The sequence below is a fragment of the Indicator indicator genome, chromosome 4 (genome assembly GCF_027791375.1).
Source record: "Indicator indicator isolate 239-I01 chromosome 4, UM_Iind_1.1, whole genome shotgun sequence".
Taxonomy (NCBI): domain Eukaryota; kingdom Metazoa; phylum Chordata; class Aves; order Piciformes; family Indicatoridae; genus Indicator; species Indicator indicator.
In genome coordinates this window covers 34,632,885-34,657,410 of record NC_072013.1, presented here as the reverse complement: position 1 = coordinate 34,657,410, position 24,526 = coordinate 34,632,885, and the positions used below count along the sequence as shown (strand labels likewise).

At 46.0% G+C, this 24,526-nt stretch overlaps 1 protein-coding gene across 1 annotated transcript in view; it reads right to left on the bottom strand.

The window, feature by feature from the left end:
* The window catches only part of MDGA2 (MAM domain containing glycosylphosphatidylinositol anchor 2), a 225,200-nt gene that overhangs the window by 109,173 nt on the left and 91,501 nt on the right, over positions 1 to 24,526 (bottom strand). Inside the window, exons 7-8 of the mRNA XM_054400689.1 lie at positions 20,532 to 20,801; positions 610 to 939 (exon numbers count right to left, since the gene is read on the bottom strand). Coding sequence (XP_054256664.1) covers positions 610 to 939; positions 20,532 to 20,801 — 600 coding nt within the window. The remainder of the gene's footprint in view (positions 1 to 609; positions 940 to 20,531; positions 20,802 to 24,526) is intronic.

Below are 24,526 nucleotides of genomic sequence, written 5' to 3'. Positions count from 1 at the left end.
TACAGAAGCAATAACTTTTCTGACAGTAAAAAAGGACACGTCTGGGTAAATCAGACATTGGTGTCTTCTTGGGAGAGTGCACCATGTGCCACTTACTCAGGTTTCTGACCTTTAATCAAAGCAGTTCTGCCCCTGGTCTAGGATCTGCTTGGGTATATAAGGAAGGCTTTATGCTGAGGCTAGTGAGACCCTAGCCCAGTGCCCAGAGAGCTGGTAGATGCCCAGGATGGTGGTGGAGTCACCATCCTTGGAGGTGTTCAAGAAACGTGTGGACATGGCACTTGGGGATATGGTTTAATGGCCATGGTGGCTTCATGATCTGAGAGGTCTTTTCCAACCCAAGCAATTCTATGATTCTATGCCCTGATCCCAGAACCATCCCAGGTCAGGTTGTGTGGGGCTCTGAGCAACTGCTCTAGTTGCAGATATCCCTGCTGATTGCAAGGGGGTTGGACTGGATGACTTTTAGAGGTTCGTTCAGACCCGAATCATTCTCTGAGTCTGTGATACCCTCATGGTGAGAAGTGCTCTGTGCATATGTATTGAGTCAAGGAAGGTCACGTCCTGACTGTAGCCAACTTCAACTGGCACCACAGAGAACCTCCTTACCTGTACTGCTGGAGATGTTGACATCAATGCTGATATCTGAGATCCCACCTCCCTTCAGTGACGCCACACACGTGTACGTCCCAAAGTCAGTGAACTTTAAGTCAATGATGTCCAGGTTAGTGGTGCCAGGTGAGACATCAGGGTCAGTCTGTGTGATGACCATCCTCTCAGAGCTCCGCAGGGGACGGCCATTTTTAAACCAGCTGAACGTCAGCTCCTCCGAAGGGATGGCTTCCACCTGGCAGGAGATTTTCACCTCTCGCCCGATCTGGATGTTGTCGTCTTTGTGGTATGGGTCAGGAGTGATCCAAAACCGTCCCTTTTTTAAGGCTGAAAAAAACCCAAACAAACAAACAAACAAGTCCAAGTTTGCTGTAATCAAGCACACATTTTGCATACTCAGATTTTGCAGACCTTTTATGCCTACACTTCACTTTATGCCTACGTATGAGTTCAGCAACCCAGAGCAAGCAATCTGGTGAAGGGCCTTGAACACAAGGGAGCAGCTGAGGGAACCAGGGTTGTTTAATCTTCAGAAGAGGAGGCTGAGGGGAGACCTTCTGGCTCTCTACAGCTCCCTGAAAGGAAGCTGGACCCAGGGAGTTGGGCTCACATGCAACTAGTGACAGGACAAGAGGAAATGGTGTGAAGTTGTGCTGGGTAGGTTCAGGTTGGACATTTGGAAAAATTTCCTCACAGCAAGGGTTCCCAGGTCCTGGAACAGGCTGCCTAGGTAGGTGGTAGACTCACCATCCATGGAGGCATTTAAGAGTCTATTATCTCTTAAATGCAGTTTAGTGTCAGTGACTTAATGGTGGAATTGTGAGCTATAGCCAAGCAGCTGGACTTGATGATCTCAAAGGTCTCTTCCAAACTCAACAGTTCTGTGATTTTCTGATTCTTTGACAAGGGCTGATGGTTTTAAACTAAAAGAGGGAGATTTAGACTGGAGAGAAGGAATAACTTTTTTCACATAGTGAGATAGTGAGATAGTGAGACCCTGGCCCAAGTTGCCCAGGTGGATGCCCCATCCCTGGAATCATTCCGGGTCAGGTTGTCTGGAGCTCTAAGCAAACTGATCTAGCTGAAGGTGCTGAGCAACTGGATCTAGCTGAAAGTGTTGTTATTCACTGCAGGAGGGTTGGACTAGACAACCTTTAAAGGTTCCTTCTAACCCAAATCATTCTGTGATTCTATGATGCTTGGAAAGTCACTGAAGCTGTAAATGAACACATGTAGAATGTGGTTAATTTTTTGTAGGATCAAATATTGATCAATTATTATCACAGAGTGGGCATCACTGAAGTACTTGTCATCTCCAAAATTAATAAGAGGGAAGTCACAGCATCCAAATCTAAGCTGCTGCTAACTCAGGAGTAACCAAAATAATTCATGAACCTTCCATGTTTGTTAGCTGTGTCTGGAGGTGTTTACAAGCCCTTCTTCACCCCCATGCTATCAGAACACTGGGAGACCAGAAAACAGAGGTATCAACCTAACATCACTAATACAACCAGCAGCGTCATCTCCAATCTATCTGGAAACAAACAAGGCCATGCAAAACAGCTTTGTGAGAGGAGGTGAGCAGATGCCTGAGGCTATAGCCTGCCCTGGTTTGCAGCACCCTGCTCCATCTCCAGGGCTGCCTGGAGGCTGGATGCCTTATCCCACCTAACAGCAGAGCAACAGCAGCTGACTGAGCTGCACGGTTCAGGTGAAAAAACTGCTGCCAGCTTTGAAAGTTAAGAGGGCTGAGAGCACATTTTTAGGTGATGGTCAACAGAAATAGGCCAAAAAAAATGCTCTTCTGAGATGTAACCATTCAGGAGAGTCGGTCACCATCCCTGGCAGGATCTAAAACATGTTTAGATGTGGTGCTGAGGGACATGGGTTAGTGGTGACCTGGCAGAGCTGGGTTAAAAGTTGGACTTGATGGTCTTAAAGGTCTCTTCCCACCAAAATGATTCTATAATTCTATAGTTTAGTGGGGAGCTGACAGTGTTGAGTTAATGGTTGGACTCGATGATCTTAAAGTTCTCTTTCCACCAAAATGATTCTATGATTCTATCATCACAGTCATCTTGGTTGCACTTCCTCAGCCAGGCACTGTCAGATGAGGCTGAAGGTTGCAACGCAGCTGCAGGAAGAAGTAGATGTGACACTCTGGGACATGGTCTACAGGTCCTGGAGGTGTTGGTTAGAAGGTTGGACCTGATGATCTTAGAGGTCTTTTCCAACCTCAGTGATTCTATGAAGAATATTATAATTTACAGAGGCACAGTGTATCCCAACCACCTGTATCTGCATCCAAGACTATCCTAGCCTGGAATACAAACCAAATTAATTCTATAACCCACCACAAAGCACTGATCAGGAAGTCTCAGGATTTCACATAAGCACTCAAATGCAGAGGAGCTTTTTGAGGCCATCTCAAAGGCTGGCTCAGTGCTCAGGAGTGTCCTACACTCATGTAGAGACACAGCAACTCTGAAAAATATTATTTCACAGAATCACAGAATGGGGGGTCTTGAAAGGGACCTCCAGAGATCAGAGAAGAGTAGGCTCTGGGGAGACCTTGTAGCGGCCTTCCAGTACCTGAAGGGATAGAAGAAAGCTGAGGAGGGACTTTTTACAAGGGCTTGTAGTGATAGGAAAGAGGCAATGGCTTTGAGCTGGAAGAGGGGAGAGTTAGACTGGAGATTAGGAAGAAATTCTTTACAGTGAGGGTGGTGAGTCTCTGGAACAGGTTGCTCAGGGAGGCTGTGGATGCCTCCTCCCTGGCAGCATTTAAATCCAGGCTGGATGAGGCCTTGAGCACTTCAGTCTAATGCAAGGTGTCCTGTGCGTTGCGGGAGGGTTGGAACTAGACAATCTTTAAGGTCCCTTTCCAATCCAAACCATATGATCCTATGATCTAGTCCAAACCTTCTGATAAAGCAGGTTTCCACCATCTTCCCAGTGAAACCAACATCTTTTACTATCAGATCTACTGCACAAGAGGAAAAGTCTACTGCAACTCCCTTATCCGATGTTTCTTGTCGCTCCTTAAATGAGCATAAAATCACCCAGAAACCATCACCATTTACATCAATAAAGTGATTGCTTTCAAGCAGTGTTGGCATGATACTTACTTCAGCAATAGTGGTTCTGCATCAGCCATTAAGTCTTCCAAACACACATATATTTTGCTGTGTTGAATATAAAATGCTACTCATACAATCCCAAGATCCCTATCCCCCTCTCTCTGTGTGCATAAGTCTGGATGGATGATTATGTATGTGATATCCAACTGGAAAGTCCCACAATATAAATACCCAGCAGAAATGATATAAACAAACACCCAGGTTCAAAGCAAGCATTAAAGGACAAATATGTGGAACTCCCACAGAGCTCAGTTGAATGTTAAAGGAGATGCTCCATGTTTCATAGAATTGTTTTGGTTGGAAAAGCCCTCTAAGGTCATCAAGTCCAACCATCAACCCAACACCACCACAGCCATTAAACCATGTCCCAAGTGCCATGTCCACACTCTTCTTGAACCCCTCCAGGGATGGTGACTCCCTGTGCAGCCTGTTCCAATGCCTGACCACTCTTTCACCAAAGACATTTTTTTCCGAATACCCGACCTAAACCTCCCCTGGAACAATTTCAAGTCTTTTCCTCTCATTTTATCACCTGATACTAGGGAGAAGAGACCAACCGCCACCTGGCTTCAACCTCCTTTCAGGGAGTTGTAGAGTGCCACAAGGCTCCTTTTCTCCAGGCTGAACAACCCCAGTTCCCTCAGCTGCTCCTCACCACACCTATTCTCCTGACCATTCACCAGCTTTGTTACCCTTCTCTGGACATGCTCCAGTACCCTCAATGTCCTTCTTGGAGTGAGGGTCCCAAATATGAACCCAGGATTCGAGGTACAGTCTTGGATAGATCCCATTCTTAGGGTTAGGGCAATAAGTGCTTTCCCCTTGCTGTGTATAGAAACTAATCACACCAAATGGGAATGGATGCATGAGGCTACAAGCACCCTATGGAAGCAGAGTCCATCAGCTCCTTACATCTCTATTAGTAGTAAAAATGCTAATTGAGACTCAGTTTTGTTTCCTCGGGAGCTCCCTGAACAAAACAGTTCTTTGGAGCTGGGAAATCCCAAGCTGAATTAGCACTTTCCCAACTTTGAGAAGAATCAAATTAACATTTAATTAATAATTAGGCAGTCTTCTCCAATGTGGTAAAAAGCAGCACAAAGTCTGACTACTTCTGGACACCTCCTCACGCATAGTGTGAGAAACTCCTACAACTGAGCCAACCCTTTCAAACAGAGAATATAAAATGGTTGCATTTCTTTTGCTGCTCAGCAATGACAAGTGCTTTTTTATTCTTTTTGGGTGCTACTCTTGAGTTTGTGTAGTCAAGAGTCCAATTTTTTGATGTATTCTGAAGAATTTATGAGTAATTCATCTATTTAAGTGAGTTTTTTGACTTTTATCATGATTTTGCACAAAAATCCTCTTGTCTTTACTGAGCATCTCTCATTCCCTTCTATGATCTTCATCTCGTTCTCCAACACTCACTTTGATTCCAGAGGATGAATCACACCTCATGTGACAACTGGAAGCTGTCACAGCAAGGAACTTTGAAACATGAGCTTAACTTTTTTTTTTTTTTGTGTGTGTGTGTGTTGGAGAATGAAAGAGCAAACAATGCTTACACACACAAAACCCAGCAAGTATATTATGCAAATCATGTTCAGACAGGGAAAAAGAAAAAAAAAAAACACCAAACAACTCTGGAGGCACAATGAGCAGCACGTTTCAACCAGAATTAGTTGCTGATAACCTCAATAAATTATTTTTACTTCTGAATTCTTATCCTTTGCTTTGAGAGGTGACAAAGACCTTTTCAGCAGTTCCTTATTCCTCTAAAGGAACAACAAAGTCTAAAGGAGAAGTGACATTAACTTTCATCTGTCCTTTCTTGTGGCTGATGTTATAGTATCATCTGCAAGCCAAGATTCAGTGTACAGAATCTCAAGCTTTAGGCCATATGCCACTAACTTCAGAATCAATTTGGTTGGAAAAGGCTTTTAAGACCATCAAGTCCAACAGTTAACCCAGTGATGCCAGGTCATCACTAAACCATGTCCCTCAGCACCACATCTACACACCTTTGAAATCCCTCCAGGGATGGGGACTTCATAACTGCCCTGAGCAGCCCTTTAGAGATCTTGACAATGCTTTCAGGGAAAAAAATTTCTCCTCACATCCAACCTAAACCTCCCCTGGTGCAACTTGGAGCCATTTCCTTTTGTCCTGTCACTTGTTCCATGGGAGGAGAGATCAACCCACACCTGGTCCCAACCTCCTTTCAGGGAGCTGTAGATAGCCAGACCAACCCCCTCCCCCTTCTTCCTCTTCTCCAGGCTGAACAATCCCAGTCCCCCCTCACAAAACATGTGCTCTAGACACTCAACACTGTTGTTGCACTTCACCCAGCATAAATGTATTTCTGCAATAAAAAAAAAGTAATTTTTATTATTTGGTCTGAGGGAATTGGGTCTGCTCATTCTGGAGAAGAGAAGGCTCTGGGGAGACCTTATAGTGGCTTTCTAGTACCTGAAAGGGGTTACAAAAAAACCTGGGGAGGGACTTTTGACAGGAGCTTGTAGTGCTAGGATGAGGAGAAATGGCTTTGCACTGGAAGAGGGGAGATTTAGACTGGAGATTAGGAAGAAATTCTTTCCAGTGAGGGTGGTGAGACACTGGAACAGGTTGCCCATGGAGGTTGGGGATGCCCCCTCCCTGGAAGTGTTCAAGGCCAGGTTGGATGAGGCCTTAAGCAACCTGGTCTAGTGGAAGGTGTCCTACCCATGATGAGGGGCTTGCAAGTAGATGATTCTTAATGTCTCTTCCAGTCCAAACCATTCTATGATTCCATTCTGTAATTCACTCCTACCACAGAAAGATGAATAGAAATCCCTCTGTGACATTTCTCTCTTCATTAACATGCCTACATCTATCAAACCAAGAGAAGAAAAATAAAGTCCCTATCATAAGATCTAAAGAAACTTAAAGCCTTTGTTTATTGTGGCTATGGGGAGCAAAGTTGCCTTGTTTTCAATATGCTACAGGATATTGCCACAAACTATGTTATCAAATAGCTAAGTTGAGCACAGACAGTTGAACAACTGTCCAAAATCTCTTCTTCACTGGCAAATACCACAGGGTGATCAGTTAAATTTAACTCTGTTACACCAAAATATGTTTTGACATTATTTTGAGTTTAAGAAACACTGCAAAAGTTGCTTTTACTAGCCAAAAAAAAAAAAAAAAAAAAAAAAACAACCCAAAACCCAAACACTTAAAAATGGAAATAAGAAAATAACTCCATGTTACCTTCTTCTGGCCCAGTTCTCAAGCAAAGAGATGAACGTTTGCAAAGACTCCCTCTCCATAATGAAAGATTATCTGGATTGTAACATCTTCACCATCTGCACATCAATTCCAAACAAAGAGAAGCCTACTCCAAAGTGTCCTGTAGATAACCGCTTCTCCTCCTTTCTGACGAAACACAGTTGTCCATCATACCCAGAGCTGCCATGGACACATAACCATGTGTGTCCACACGTGGGGGTTGGAACTAGATGATCATTAAGGTCCCTTCCAACCCAAACCATTCTGTTATTCTGTGATGTAGAGAGAAATTCAGTAACAAACAGAAGACCATGTTCACAGCCTGAACACTTTTTTTTATGACCACTTGGTTCTGCAGTGAACATGGCTTGAAAGAGAAAACTAAACCATCTGGAATGGAAAGAACAATTCCATGGAATGGAGACCAAGAGACACAAACTAAGAGCCCACCCAACCGTTGATGGCAATGTCAGCACCACTGATGCTGGGGGGCAGGCACTGGGCAAGTCCCAGACTAAACTCAGCAGCAGATGGGCACTGGATTCAGGAGCTGGATTCTGGAACTGGATTCACGAGCACAGGGATCAGCATAGAAGGCAGAAAGGACAGAGTCCTTCTGGGACAGTGGTAGCAGTGTCCTTGGTCTGCAGAGGAGCAATTCTCAGGCAGAGCCTTCATGCAACCCAGCCCTTGGCAGGAACTCTCCACATCAGCTTCTCCCTGCCAGAAGCAGCCCCTGGCTGTGCACACCTGCCCTGAACTTCAGAAAGTGTCTCCCTGAGCAGAGAGTGAGCTGGGAATTTACAGCAGTGACCAGAACCAGTTCTGGGATAGCTCAGACCAGGACTGTATCAAACCATTTTTGTGACTTCTGGAGAGGGGAAGCTCTCTTACCCTACAGCTCATCTGTGCCAGCCCAGAACTGCTTGCTCCACTGCAGAGATATGAAAACTTTCCTGCTCTGAAAGGAGGTCTGCACATTTTGATCAGAATTAAAAAGCCAGCCTAACATCAAATAACATCACACAGTGCAAGCTTCACCTGCCTCAGCAACAAAAAACCCTATTTGATGTCTTCACATCAGAGAACTCTTGCTAGCAGCAAACACACCTGCAGAGCACTCAGACAAGGTGCACTTGCTTGGGTCATAAGGAGAACTTTAACAAACAGCATCATTACAGAAACATTCACAGAGCTTTTAGAGAGAGTGCACCAACAGTGACCAACCCCAACATTTAAATTCCTTAAATACAGTATGAGGGACTCTGCAAGATAATTGTGACAAAATCATGCTGCCTAAATGTTCAAAAGTAAGTGTGGGGTCCTGCATGTGAGAAGCAATAACCCCCTCCATCACTACAGGTGATGGGGTGACCTGCTGGGAAGCATCACTGTGGAGAAGCACTTGGGAGTGCTGGTGAACAAGTTGCCCCTGAGCCACCAATATGCCCTTGTGGCCAAGAAGGGCAATGGTCTCCTGGGGTGCATCAAGAAGAGTGTGGCCAGCTGGTCAAGGGAGGTTCTCCTCTGCCTCTACTCTCCCCTAGTGACAGCTAGAGACCAGAGTCCAGTGCTGGGATCCTCTGTTCAAAAGAGACAGGGAACTACTGGAGAGGGTAGAGTGGAGGCTGCAAAGATGCTGAGGGGTCTGGAGCATCTCTGTGAGGAGGAAAGGCTGAGACCTGAGGCTGTTTAGCTTGGAAAAGAGCAGCCTGAGAGGGGATCTTCTCAATGCTCAGGAAGAGCTAAAGGACCTGTGGGGGCAAGAGGATGAGGCCAAACTCTTCTCAGTGGTACCCAGGGACCAGACAAGGGGCAACAGGCACAAATTGAAACCCAGGAGGTTCCACTGGAAGATGAGGAGAAACTTGCTTGGTGTGAGGGTGCTGGAGCCCTTGGAGCAGGCTGCCCAAAGAGGTTGTGGAGTCTCCTTCTCTGGAGGGATTCCAAAGCCAGCTGGACATTGTGATCCTGGGCAAGCTGCTGTGGGTGCCACTGCTGGAGCAGTGGGATTGGACTAGACAGTCTCCAGAGTTCCCTTCCAAGCCTCACAACGTTGGGATCTTGGGATTCCTTACAGTCCTTTTTTTCTCCAAATACAGCTTTGAAGTCAATTCTTGCTAAAAAAAGACCCACAGTTTCAGCATTTTACCAACAGTTCATTTTCGTTCTGTCAACATGGGTTTTAGCTTCAAATTCTGTAAAACCTTAACTTTCAGGAGCTATCAGAACAATTAAGTTGTCAAGCATCTTCTAGGAGAGCATCTCTAAACTTTTTTAATATCAAGTAATTATTTGGCACTTTATAAGACCTGATGCACTCAACATTTTCAATTTAAATGCAAATACTGGGGAAGAGATTTCAGGGTTTGGCTCTATTTTTATAAATGCTTCTAATTTTTTAAGAGAAAAAGGATTTATTATTCTGGAGATGCCATGTGGCAGGTGCCTGGTTTTACTCATGCTCCAGTTAATTAGCTCCTATTTTTTTCACTGCTTTGCTTTGGAAGGAAAAGGAGGATCATAGCTCTTTGGAACAAAGAAGATTTCAGTTTACAAGTTGCTCAGGATATGATCCATTAAATAGATGAAGCCAACATCACAGGATGTGAAACACAACGTGGTTTCTCTTTTAACTGCTTTTAGAATTAAATATTCAAGAGAAATAAGCATCATCAGAATCACAGAATGTTTTTCATTGGAAGGGACCTTAAAGATCATCTAGTTCCAACCCCCCTGACACAGGCAGGGACATCTTCCACTAGATCAGGGTGTTCAATGCACCACCCAACGTGACCTTAAATGCTTCCAGGGATGGAGCATCCACAACTTCTCTGGGCAACCTGTTCCAGTGTCTCACCCCCCTCATAGTAAAGAACTTCTTCCTAATGTCCAATCTAAATCTACCCTCTTCCAGCTTCATTCCATTTTCCCTTTTCCAGCTTCATTCCATTTTCCCTCTTCCAGCTTCATTCCATTTTCCCTCTTCCAGCTTCATTCCATTTTCCCTCTTCCAGCTTCATTCCATTTTCCCTCTTTCAGCTTCATTCCATTTTCCCTCTTTCAGCTTCATTCCATTTTCCCTCTTTCAGCTTCATTCCATTTTCCCTCTTTCAGCTTCATTCCATTTTCCCTCTTCCAGCTTCATTCCATTTTCCCTCTTTCAGCTTCATTCCATTTTCCCTCTTTCAGCTTCATTCCATTTTCCCTCTTTCAGCTTCATTCCATTTTTCCTCTTTCAGCTTCATTCCATTTTCCCTCTTTCAGCTTCATTCCATTTTTCCTCTTTCAGCTTCATTCCATTTTCCCTCTTTCAGCTTCATTCCATTTTTCCTCTTTCAGCTTCATTCCATTTTCCCTCTTTCAGCTTCATTCCATTTTCCCTCTTTCAGCTTCATTCCATTTTCCCTCTTTCAGCTTCATTCCATTTTCCCTCTTTCAGCTTCATTCCATTTTCCCTCTTTCAGCTTCATTCCATTTTCCCTCTTTCAGCTTCATTCCATTTTCCCTCTTTCAGCTTCATTCCATTTTCCCTCTTTCAGCTTCATTCCATTTTCCCTCTTTCAGCTTCATTCCATTTTCCCTTGTCCTATCCCCGCAAGTCATTATAAAAAGGACCAATCTTGTCCAACCTGGCCTTGAACACCTCCTGGGAGAGGGCATCCACAACCTCCCTGTTAAAGACATACAGAGTCAGGAATATCACAGAATCACATTGTGGTGGAGATTGGAAGGGACCTCTGGAAATCATCTACTCCAGCTGCCCTGCTCAAGGAGGGTCACCCACAGCAGTTTGCCCAGGATCACAATGGCCAGGTGGGTTTGGAATCTCTCCAGAGAAGGAGACTCCACAACCTCTCTGTGCAGCCTGCTCCAGGGCTTTGCTCAGTTAGGAAGGGAGGTCAGGAGGCTTGTATAACAACCTCCTGGTCAAAGCAGGGACAGATATAAGTTCAAGATCAGGATATTTGAAGCTTGAAAACATTCAGGGGTGGAGAAGGGACCTTGCAAGGTCATCTAGTCCAACCCCCTGCAGTCAGCAGGGACATGTGCAGCTAGAAAAGGTTGCTCAGAGCCCCAAACAACCTGACCTGGAATGGTTCCAGGGATGGGGTTTCTACCTCCTCTCTTGGAAACCTGGGACAGGGTTTCACCACCCTCAAAGTCAAACATTTTTCCCTTCTCTCTAGTCTGAATTTGCTTGTTTGAATGTGAAACTGTCACCTCTTGTCTTGAAAAGCAAAAAATAAAACCCTGAAACTTTTTCATCTGGTACAAAATCCCACACTGTTCCTACTGGTCAAGACAACATTCCATGAGCAATCCCAGGCAGAGCCACTGACTCAAGGTTGCCCCATCCCACCAACTGACCACCTTGCAGGAATACTGGATCTTCACAAGTCTCATCAGAAGGCAAGGACTGGGATATAAATTAAACAATTTGGAGAAGCTGACACAATCCCCTGTGGGCTGTGCACTTGCCAAACAAATTATAAATCCTCTGAACATTACAACTGGGTGTTTTCCAGGGCTGATCCCTTTCTAAAGCTGATTTTTTGAGCCAAAGCTGTCAAAAAAAAAAAAAAAAAAAAAAGAAAGCTTTGCTGAACTCTCCTGGATGCCCCAAAGCAATATATTGCAAATCTTTACTCTCCTCTTTGGCCACACAGTGCAAATGAATCTCAGAACTTGTCTTTCTGCCAAAACCTACATCAAGCCTCCAGTTTCCAAGGCTTCCACCCAGGATTGTCCCCATCTCCTTCTTGGGTGGCTCAAGAGCTTTGTTCAGCTGCAGGATTTTGTTAGAGCTGGGATTTGATCCAACACAGAATGTATTTCCCCTCAACATTTTGTTTTCACTCCACAGTTCAATGCCTCAAACATTAATTTGGATCCTAGCAAAGTTTCCAGAATGCTTTGTCAGACTGGGTAGAGCCCTTACCAACCTTCTTCACAGATGCCCAATGCAATACAAGGAAGCACCATAAAATACATTCTGAGGTCATAAAAGCATCTTGGTGATATCAGAACAAATAATTATGATAGAATCATAGAATGGCTTGGGTTGGAAGGCACCTCAAAGATCATCTATTTCCAACTCCCTGTGCCATGGCAGGGACATCCAACTAGAGCAGGTTATGCACTGTTCCCTCTCCCTCCCTCTCCCTCTCCCTTCAAGATGAAACCAAACTTAAAAAAAAAAAAAACACAAGATTTTTTTTCTACCAAGCTGATTGAATCACAAAATGACTTTGGTTGGAAGAGACCTTTAACATCATCAAGTCCAACCTTTAACCCAGCACTGCCAGGTCACCACTAAACCATGTCCCTCAGCACCACCTCTACACAGCTTTGAAACCCCTCCAGGGATGGGGACTCCACCGCTGCCCTGGACAGCCTGGGCCAGGCCTTGACAACCTTTTCAGGCAAGAAATTGTTCCTCATGACCAACCTAAACTTCCCCTGGTGCAACTTCAGGCCATTTGCTCTTGTGTCATCACTTCTTTGGGAGAAGAGAACTCCCCCCACCTGACTCCAGCCTTCTTTCAGGAAGTTGTAGAGAGGATAATGTTAAGACTGCACAAACCTCATCTCATGTTAGTCCACCAAGATCTAATACAATATTAAACTACAACATCACATTCCTGGATCAAAAAATTACAACACATTAGCCACCCAACAGTAACAAGGATTTTTTCCTTGCCCCTGCAGCAGCCCAGACAAAGGTTAGAACCAGAGAGATCAAATGAAAACTACCTCTTGAAATCCATTCTGATAGATCTTGGGTTCATCAAGAAGAGTGTGGCCAGCAGATCAAGGGAGGTTCTCCTTCCCCCTCCACTCGGTCTTAGTGAGGACAGAGCTGGAGTCCAGAGTCCAGTTCTGGGCTTCTCAGTTCAAGAGAGAGAGGGAACTACTGGAGAGAGTCCAAGGGAGGCTATAAAGATGCAGAGGGCCCTGGAGTATCTCTGTGAGGAGGAAGATTTAAGAGACCTGGGGCTGTTGAGCCTGGAGAAAACACGTCTGAGAGGAGATCTCCTCAATGCTCTTCAAGAGCCAAAGGATCTGTGGTGGGCAGGAGGCTGGGCCCAGACTCTTTTCAATTCCAGGAGAAGGGCCAACAGGAACAAACTGGAATACAGGAGGTTCTGTCTGAAGATGAGAAGCTCGTTTTTTGTGAGGGTGCTGGAGGCCTGGGGCAGGCTGCCCAGAGAGGTTGTGGAGTCTCCTTCTATGGAGAGATTCCAAAGCCACCTGAACACTGTGATCCTGGGCAAGCTGCTGTGGGTACACCTGAGTTAGCAAGGGGGGTTGACTAGATGATCCCCAGAGGTCCATTCCATCATGCTGTAGTCTGTGATTCTGTGATCTTTACAGGTATGTGGTGCCAAATAGCCACCACTCGATGTTTTGCAGAGCAGCAAACTTACATAAAAATAAAATGTCTCCCCACTAAAATGCTGGGAAGTCCTAATGAAGGGACAGGAAACCATCTACATTTTTATATGCAGCCATTTTATGAACTGATCCATGAAACACTCCAGCCTGACAGAGAGCATATATGTCTGGGTCTGTTATTGCAGATAGTAAAAATAAATGGACTTCTTAAACTCAGAACCTCAACTTTTTTACACATTCATTCTCAGAGCTGTAAACTTTTAGGATAGCACACTGGGAACTTATGGCTGTAGCATGTGCTGGAAGATCAACTTTTCTAGCCTACATCCCCAATGTCTCTGTGGGTTTGGAATCTCTTCAGAGAAGGAGACTCCACAACCTCTCTGGGCAGCCTGCTCCAGGGCTCCAGCACCCTCACACCAAACAAGTTTCTCCTTATCCTCAGGTGGAACCTCTTGGGTTCCAGTTTGTGCCCACTCTCCCTTGTCCTGTCACTGGGCACCACTGAGAAGAGTCTGGCCTCATCCTCTTGTCCTCCACAGGTTCTATACTGCTTGCTGAGCATTGATCAGATCCCCTCTGGGGCTGCTCTTCTCCAAGCTCAACAACCACACGTTTCTCAGCTTTTCCTCCTCACAGAGACAGTCCAGGCCCCTCAGCATCTTTGCAACCTCCACTGGACTCTGTCTAGTAGTTCCCTGTCTCTCTTGAAATGGGGACCCAAAAACTGCACGCAGTACTCCAGCTGTGTCCTCAGTAGGGCAGAGTAGAGAGGGAGGAGAACCTCAGTCTGGAGAGGAGAAGGCTCAGAGGTGACCTTATTGTGGCCTTCCAGTATCTGAAGGGGGCCTACAAGAAAGCTGGGGAGGGACTTTTTAGGATGTCAGGTAGGGATAGGACTAGGGGGGATGGAGCAAAAATAGAAATGGGTGGATTCAGATTGGATGTTAAGAAGAAATTCTTCATCATGAGGGTGGTAAGACACTGAACAGGTTGTCCAGGGAGGTGGTAGAAGCCTCATCCCTGGAGGTTTTTTAAGGCCAGGCTGGATGTGGCTCTGAGCAACCTGATCTAGTGTGAGGTGTCTCTACCCATGTCAGGACCGTTGGAACTGGATGATCCTTGATGTCCCTTCCAACCCTAACAATTCTATGATTCTGTGATTCTCCCTTGACCTGCTAGCCACACTATTCTTCATGCATCCCTAGAAGACTATTTGCTTTCTTGGCCATGAAGGCATGTTGCTTGCTTAAGGTAAAGTTGTTGTCCACCAGCCTTCCTAGGTCCTTCTCCACGGAGCTGGGTTCCAGCAGGCCAGCCCCTCTCCTGTACCAGTGCAGGGGTTATTCCTCCCTGGTGCAGGACTCTACACTTTTCCCTTGTCGAATTTCACGAGGTTCCTCCCCACCCATCTCTCCAGCCTGACCAGCTCATACCTATAATGATAGCTACAGAGAGATTTTATTTTCATTTTCCCCTTTTCAGTGTCTTTGGAGTATTTGCTCTCTCATAACTCTAAGTACTGAGTTTGAGTCATGTTGAAAATGAGTAATTTTCCAGAAGCTGCAGACATATGATTATCTTGATTCCTGCCTCTTTTTGACATTTCCAGTTGTCACCCCAAATCTGTGTGCTATTATGATTACTATGCTTTCATCTTCTACCCCAAGGATTAGAAGGCCAATATTACCATTTCTCTAATGCCTTTTGCTTTCCTCTCCAAATACACATTGAAAAGAGTATTTTAAAGAAGTAAAATAACCTTGACAGCAAAGTCCAAAGGAACCTCGAGTTGGAAGAATCAAGGAATCACAACCGGAGGCTGGAAGGGATCTTTGGAGAGCATCCAGTCCAACCCCCATGCTAAAACAGTCCCCCACAGCAGCTTGCCCAGGATCACAATGTCAGGTGGGTTGGGAAGCTCTCTAGAGAAGGAGACTCTCTGGGCAGCCTTCTGCAGGGCTCTGACACCCTCAAAGCCAAGAAGTTGCTCCTCTTGTTCAGATGCTGGGAGTGGGATGATGGCAGGAGTGGTGATTGGAGATGCTGGCCAGCTCCAGCATTCCAAGTCTGCCATGTTGGGTTTTCTGTATACCTAGAAGGAGCTGTGTTTTCATCCCCCTTTTCCCCCTCTCTCTACATTATGGGAAGGTCTCAAGAAGTTTCTCCTGATGCCTCCTTACATAATCAGTGTATATGGTTTTGCAAAGTATCCCTGTTCCGCCAAGTCAATGAGCAAGCACCCAACTTCTGTTGGAGGGATTTTCACTTCCTTTTAAATTATACAGGCCAAGATGAAAAAAAAAAGTTAAGAAATGTATCCAAAGATGGTGATGACTAAATGGGTTCCTTGAAGAAATGAAAGCTTTAGTCTGTTATTTATTTTAATACCAAACATCTCCTTCTGTGCCAACACTTTCTGGAAGAGGAGGAAATGAATTAACAGCAGAAAAAAAACAAAGAACATAGAATCATAGAATAGTTTGGGTTGGAAAATAGATCATAAAAGATCATAAAATCATAGAACTGTTGAGGCTGGAAGAAACCTTTGAGATCATCACATCCAACTGCTCGTCTAGAGCTCATAATCACATCACTACTGCTAAGCCATTGCCACATCCAGCACTGCATCCAAGTGTTTTCTACACACCTCCAGGGATGGTGCCTCCACCACCGCCTGGGCAGCCTGTTCCAATGACTGAATCATTGAGTCTTAAATGCTTGCCTGTATTAGGAGGTTTCTGGATAAATCCTGGGTGCTGAGAAGCAGAAAGCAAGGCACTGAGAACATTAGTGACAACTTCCATCCCATAACTCCTTCAGCAGCATACAGTGACTGCAGAAACCTGCAGTTCTGGGGCCAGCTCTGGAGTCCTCAGTACAGGAAAGATGTGGACCTGTTGGAGTGGGGCCAGAGGAGGCCACAGCAATGATGGGAGAGCTGGAAGCCCTCTGCTGTGAGGCCAGGCTGAGAGAGTTGAGGTTGGTCAGCCCAGAGAAGGAGAATAGAGGTCTCTTCTCAGACTCCTTTTCTCCAGACTAAACAATCCCAGCTCCCTCATCTGCTCCTCAGAACATTTCTTCTCACAACCACAAGGGGAAGAAAACGCTCAAAAGAAAATATCAAGAGCTGCTGAAGCTAAGGTGACCACCATGAAGTGAAGAACATCCAAACAAAGCTGGGTTGAGATAAAGTCACAATGAAATTGAGTGAATTTTTCAAAGGAACAGATTTCATCTGAGCCCTGATGGTGCTTTGAGACAACTGTCCATTCCCTTCTGGGTAAGATTAGGGGATTATTGTCTAATCCTGGGATTGGTAGTCTACCTGCCAGAAGATGTGAACTCCATTTACTAAATGCTTCCCTTGCAAGGCTTAGATGCTATTTCAAGTCAATACTCTTTGCTCCTCAGCTGCTGTGTGAAAATGCTGATATAAAAATGAAAAACCCAACCAAGAAAAAAAAATGGAATTGAGGGAAGCAATGAGCTGTAGGAAAAGAAGATATTAACCAAAAGAAATCCAAGCTCTGATGTGAATTTCTCTCTCTTTTTTTTTCCCCATCATTTTAAATAAAGATGAATCAGCCAAGATTTTATTCTACAGGACGATTCCTGACCTTCAACAGAAAAATTCAGGTGTTCATCATAGCAGCTATCAGTGCATTGGGGCTGGAAGGGAGCTGACATTCACTCATGTTATGGCTTCTTCCTGGTTATTCCAGGGGAGGAATAACCCCCTGCAACAATACAGGTGAGGAGTTGGACTGCTAGAAAGAAGCTTTTGGAAGTGCAGGTGGAAAACAAGTTCCCCCTGAGTCAAGACTGTGCCTTTGTGGCCAAGAAGGCAAACGGTCTCCTGAAGTGCATGAAGAAGAATGTGGCCAACAGGTCAAGGGAAGTTCTCACACTCCACTTTGCCATAGTGAGGGCACATCTGGAGGACTGAGTCCAGTTCTGGTCTCCTAGGTTCAAGAGAGACAAGGAACTAACCACTGGAGAGAGACCAGTGGAAGCTGCAAAGATGCTGAGGGGCCTGAAGCATCTCTGTGAGGAGGAAAGGCTGAGAGCCCTGGGGCTGTTGAGCCTGGAGAAGAGCAGCCTGAGGGGATCTTCTCAATGCTCAGCAAGAGCTGAAGGACCTGTGGGGGGCAAGAGGATGGGGCCAGACTAATGTCAGCAGTGCCCAGTGACAGAACAAGGAGCAATGGGCACAAACTGGAAGCCAGGAGGTTCTACCTGAAGATGAGGAGAAACTTGTTTGTTGTAAGGTTGTTGGAGCCCTGGAGCAGGCTGTCCAGAGAGGTTGTGGAGTCTCCTTCTCTGGAGGGATTCCAAAGCCACCTGGACATTGTGATCCTGGGCAAGCTGCTATGGGTGCCTCTGCGCCTTCCAATTTCTTCTGTCCTGGGATTCTGTGACTCTCAGAATTAACAGGGTCACACAGCAGAGAACAAAGAAGAGAAACGTCTCCTCAAATGCTTTAATGATTTTTCACCATCTCTCAGCTCCTAGGTATCTCATGGGCATGGTCCCATGAGAGGGCATAACCACATGAGGGCACGCTATTATTATTCTTCTGTGACTCATGAAATTTGGACCTGCAGGAAGCTTGGGACTTTGTTTTTTCCCTCATGGCTGACTAGTGCTGTCTCCTAGCTCATTTTGAATAGCTTGCCCAGGGAGATGGTGGAGTCACCATCCCTGGAGGTGTTCAAGAAATGTATGGACATGGCACTCTGGGACATGGTTAAATGGCCATGGTGGTCTCAGGTTGATGGTTGGACTCAATGATCATTTCAACCAAAATAATTGTATGATTCCATAATAAAAATATTGAGATTTCTTTTCAAACAAGGCCTTTACTCTCTGTTTTGCTTGCTCTGAGGACATGCTTCACTCATATCTACCCTTCACCACTGTAAATCACAGCAGTTTCCTCTAACACCTTCTGCCTCTTGACAACAACACCCCTAAACCAACCATCAAAAATATAGATGGAAATACAACATTACAACTGAATCTGTGGCCATCTCCTGATGAGGCCCTAGGCTGATGCAACGCTCCCTTCATGATCCCAGGAACAGAAATAGCTTCTCATTCCTTGACTTCCTGAAGAGCATGAGGTGTTGGGCAGTAAGAAATGAACAAGGGTTATGGCTCTCATAAAATATTCACACCAGTGGCTCCCCATCCTGCAGTTTCTCCGGAGGATGATTAATCACATTCCATTATTCAGAGCTCCTATAGTGTGGGAGTTTCTGTTTCACCACCATTCATGGATTAGACAAAATTTGTTTCAGATGAAGTCTTTGGTTCGGGTAGATTAATTCAGTCTGACAGTGCTCATCAGCCAATCGAAGTTCTCCCAACCAACTGGCCACGTCCCTGGGGGTATCCTGAGAGCCATAAACAACTGGGGAGAGTTTCTCTCAGAATCACAACATTGTTGGAGTTGGAAGTGACCTATAGAGATCATGCCGTCCAAACCCCCCTGCTAAAGCAGGAGCACCCATAGCACCTTGCCCAGGATCACAGTGTCCAGGGTTTGGAATCTGTCCAGAGAAGGAGACTCCACAACCTCTCTGGGTAGCCTCCTCCAGGGCTCCAGCACCCTCACAACAAACAAGTGTCTCCTCATCTTCAGGTGGAACCTCTTGGGTTTCAGTTTGTGCCCACTGCCCCTTGTCCTGTCACTGGGCACCACTGACAAGAGTCTGGCCGCATCCTCTTGCCCTTAACAAGTTCTTTAGCTCTTGTTGAGCATTTGAATAATTCACTCAGGCTGCTCTTCTCCAGACTCAACAACCCCAAATCTCTCAGCCTTTCCTCCTCAGAGAGATGCTCCAGGTCCCTCAGCACATCTGTAGGCTCCACTGGACTTTCTCCAGTAGTTCCCAGTCTCTCTTGAAATTGGGACCCCAGAACTGGATTGAGTCCTCCAGATGTGGCCTTACTAAGACAGAGCAGAGAGGGAGGAGAACCTCCTTAACCTGCTGGCCAAACTCTTCTTCATGCACCCCAAGAGACCATTGGCCTTCTTGTCCACAAGGATGCATTGCTGGCTCATTGTGAACTTGCTGTCCAATAGCACCCCCGTGTCTTATCCTGCTCTTTAGTGTCATTAAAGCATAGGTCCTAATCTAAAGGTCCTACTCGGGGAGCAGTCACTTGAGGGCAGCAGATTTACATCATGGACAGCACCCTTAATTTCAATACCATATTTAGCTAATGAGCAGGAAGAAAAGGTTCCAGTAGCTAATGGCATCTCCAGGAACTTCAGATGCCAAGATAAGAATGTGCAGGGGACTGGCACAGGCAACAGCCAGAGGTCATGGTCTCCTTTGGTGACAATTTTTCTCTGCTTTGGATGGGAGAGCTGCATCATTTCCAGAATGCAAAGAGCCACTGTGTCAGCCTTGTTTCATCTAAAGGCTCTGAGCATAAGGAGGACTTCAAAACCTGCGGGGATGGAGGCTACAGAACATTCTGCCTGTGGTTACCTGCTTGGGACAACCAGGGGTTGCCCCAGTGGTGTCATAGATTTGTTCTGATTGGAAAAGATCTTTAGATCATCAAGTGCAATGATTAACCCAGGACTACCAGGTCACCACTAAGCCATGTCCCTCAGCAACACATCTCCACAGCTTTTCAGTCCATCTAGGGATAAGGACTCACCACTGCCCTATGCAGCCTGATCCAGGCCTTAACAACTCTTTTGGTGAAAACATTTTTCCTAATGTCCAACCTAAAGTGTCCTGTAGCACAGCGTGAGGCAGTTTCCTCTCATACTGTCACTTGATACCTACTTGCTTCAACCTCCTTTCAGGGAGCTGGAGAGAGACAGGTCTCCTCTCAGCTTCCTTTTCTGCCGACTAAACAACCCCAGTTCCCTCCACTGCTCCTCACCAGACCTGTTCTCCAGACCCTTTGACAGCTTCGTTACCCTTCTCTGGACCTGCTCCAGCACCTCAATGTCCTTCGTGGGGTGAAGGACCCTTATTAGAAACACCCATTTGGAAACTTAGGACACCACCATTAGAACACTGCTATCAGTTCAGGATTCAGTTCACCTTCCAAGATAAAGATCAATAGTTCTGCAGCTCAGCTTACCTCTCACGATGATGTTGGTGGACTTTTTGGCAGGGTTGCCAACGTTGTTGTTGGCGATGCAGCTGTACGTCCCAGCATCTTCTGACGTGATGGCTGGTATCGTTAAAGTGCCTCCGTTCAGCACTGTCTTCTCAGGCAGGACACCAGCAGACCTCACCCACGTCAGGCTGGGGGCTGGCTCCCCTCCTGTGGTCACACAGACTAAAGTGATAGCTTCTCCAGGGTTCACCACTATTGGGTCATCCACAAGAAGCTTAATTGAAGGAGATGCTGCAAAATACAAGAGGAAAAGGAAGTTTTAGTGAGGCTATGTCTGTTCCTCAGTCTTGTCAAGCACACTCAAGCCACCTGAGATCACAGAATCATAGATTTTTGTTGTTGTTGTTGGAAAAAACCCCTAAGATCATTGAGTCCACCCATCAACCCACCACCACCATGGCCATTAAACCATTTCCCAGAGTGCCATGCCCACAGGTTTCTTGAACATCTCCAGAGATGGTGACTTCACCATCTCCCTGGGCAGCCTGTTCCAATGCCTGACCACTCTTTGAGGAAAGAATTTTTTTTTCCTAATATTCAACCTAAACCTTCCCTGGCACAATTTTAGGCCATTTCCTTTCATTCTACACCTGATAATAGGGAGAAGAGACCAACTCCCACCTCACTCCAACCTCTCCTTGCACAATTTCAGGCCATAGCAAGTCACATCAGCCTCAGGGCTCTTCAAATGACTATGTGCCCTTTGAGAAGGGTGTTCCCCATCCTGATGCTCCCCCTGACACCTCATTTCTGTCATCATCATCATCTGTCCAGCTGCAGATGGACAATACTGCAACTGTGCTTGTGAAGTAATGTCTCCTGATTGAGACAGGTGCCAGCAGACTGGAGTGGAAGCCCTGGAAGTAAAGAATTACTGGTGAGACACTGGAATTGGTTGTCCAGAGAAGTTGTGGATGCATCATTCCTGCGAAGTGTTTAAGAGCAGGCTGGATGAGGCTTTGGGCAACCTGTTCTAGTGGGAGGTGTCCCTGCCCAGGGTGGGGGGAGTTGAAGTAGATGATCTTTAAGGTCTCTTCCAACTGAAGCTATTCTATGACTCCATGATTCTGATTTGGCAAGGGAAGCATCTGCAATTCAGCGCATCAGACCCTGCCCATAAAAAGCAGCCCTCTTAATCCACTTGCTTCCTCTGTAAACTCCTTGGGACTTGGCTGCCAGCTGAAATGAATTTCATAGAATGGTTTGGGTGGAAGAGGACTTCAAGATCATCCAGTCCCAATGCCCTCCCATGGACGGGGAGATCTTCCACTCTACCAGGTTGCTCAAGGCCTCAGGCAATCTGGTCTTGAATATCTCAAGGGAGGGGGCACCCACAACCTCCCTGGGCAACCTGTTCCAGTGTCTCACCACCCTCACTGGAAAGAATTTCCTCTTAAATTTGTAGATTGTGAGTTGGGTCTGTTGAAGCAGGAAGAATCATCTCCCATGGGACATCTGCTTGAGCACAGAGAAACAAGAATCCAGCCAGATGCTTATACCTGTCCTACCACAGAGAGAACAGGGAACCTCCAGCCAGGAAAATATTGGAGAGCAGGAGAGCTGAGGTTGACAAGTAAAGCTGCCTCTTCCAGCTTCTCCTGGCTTGGAATCCTGTAATACCTCCCAGCATAAATTCCTGGATTCATCTAAACAACTTAAAGGTGAAGAAACTGGGTGTACAGTTAAAATACAGGCAGAAAACAAGTCAGCAGTACATGTGTCAGTATCATGTCCTCCAACCCCATATTCTGTCACCAGCTGATGCATCCATCAGATGGTGGACCCTGCTTTGGCATTACAAACTGGGCTGTATATCATGTTTCACGCTTAAGTAGATTTTGCTGTGGTGAAGGTGGCAGAAAAAGGGATCCAGGTGCCTGATGTACAGCTACAAATGAGCTCCAGATCTTAGGTGTTCATCCACACCAAGTGGAAGAATTCAGCTGGCCCCTCCTTGCTCCCTCATTTTTGACTTTCATGATTCCTCTTGGTGGACAAGTTCACCATGAACGAGTCAGTAATGTGCCCTCATGGCTAGGAAGGCCAATGGTCTCCAGGGGTAGAAGAAGAAACATGTGGCCAGCAGGTTGAGAGAGGTTTTCCTCCCCCTCTATTCTGTCCTAGTGAGGCCATATCTGGAGTACTGGGTCAAATTCTGGGCTCTCTGGTTCCAGAGAGACAGAGAACACTGGAGAGGGTCCAGTGGAGACTGCAAAGATGCTGAGGGGCCTGGAACATCTCTGTGAGGAGGAAAGGCTGAGAGACCTGGGGCTGTTGAGCCTGGAGAAGAGCAGCCTGAGGGAATCTTCTCAATGCTCTGCAAGAGCTAAAGGGGAGGAGGAAGGGGCCAGACTATTTTCGGTGCTGTCCAGTGGCATAATGAGGATCAGTGGGCACAAACTGGAGCCCAGGAGGCTCCATCTGAAGGTCAGGAGAAACTTGATTGGTATGAGCATGCTGGAGCCCTGGAACAGACTTCCCAGAGAGTTTGTGGAGCTGCCTCCTCTGGAGAGATTTGAAACCCACCTGGACACAGTGAACCTGCATTAGCAGAGGGATTGGACTGGAAGATTTTCAGAGGTCCCTTCCAACCCCCATCAGTCTGCGATTCCGTGAACAGCCTCGACAAAGAGCTGCTCCCTACTCCCACCAGACATCAAGCCACGAGACAGCAAACAGGAGAGCCACAAATAATGCTTCAAAACTTAGAACAAAAAGATGAAAGCTCTGACAACACCAACCCAACCTGGTGGTGCTGTTTACCATAATGGCCTCATCATCCTCCAGATGAAAGCAGGCCCTTTGCCATCCATCAGGTAGAGAGGTAGGGAGAGCAGCTGATGTGATAAAAGGCTGTGAGACATCACTGGGCTCACAACAGTGAGTACATGACAATTATGGTTTGCATACAGCAGTTTCCCTTTGCTTACACCACACATTTCACTTCACTACAACCCATCCCACCAGACAAACACAAATATTCACCGATGCTCTCGACTACAACCCTGAAATGCCTGAGCTGAAATAAAGAATAAGAATATTCAGGAATTCAGAAGACATCCTAGAACCACAGAATCATAGGACTGAGCAGGTTGGAAGAGGCCTTTGAGATCAAGACCATCCACTCACCTACAGCTCACAATCCCATCGTCACTGCTAAGCCTCTACCACTGAACCACATCCCTCAGCACCACATCCATGCGTCCTTTAAACACCTTCAGGTAGGTGGAAAACTCCATCACCTCCATAGGGAGCCTCTTCTAATGCCTGACCACTCTTTCAGCAAAGAAATTGTTCCAAATACCCAAACTGAACCTCCCTTGGCACAACTTGAGGCCATTTCCTCTTGTACTGTCACTTGTTGCAGGTGAGATGAGATCGATTCCCACCTCACTCCAACCTCCTCTCAGGTAGTTGTAGTGGGTAATGAGATCTCCCCTCAGCCTCCTCTGCTGAGGTTTACAGCAAAACCACAAAATCATTACAGCTGGAAAATACCTCTAAGATCATTGAGTCCAACCACCAACCCAATACCACCATGGCCATTAGACCATGTCACAAAGTGCCATGTCCACACGTTTCTTGAACACCTTCAGGGATGGTGATGCTACCACCTCCCTGGGCAGCCTGTTCCAGTGCCTGACCACTCTTTCACTGAAGAACTTTTTCCTAATATCCAATTTAAAATGCACATAGAGGGTCAAAAATCTGTTATGAGGAGAATATGAATCCACAACGAGTTACTACAATACTCAGTGAGTAACTCTGTTTCAATCCCTATGTGTAATCTGCACTGTATCACAAGGTACCAACAACATGGAACCTCTTATTTTCAGCTTTGTCACAGAATCTCAGCATAGTGGGTGTTAGAAGGGGCCTCTGGAGAGGTTGCCCAGGATCACAATGTCCAGGTGGCTTTGGAATCTCTCCAGAGGAGGAGACTCCAGAACTTCTCT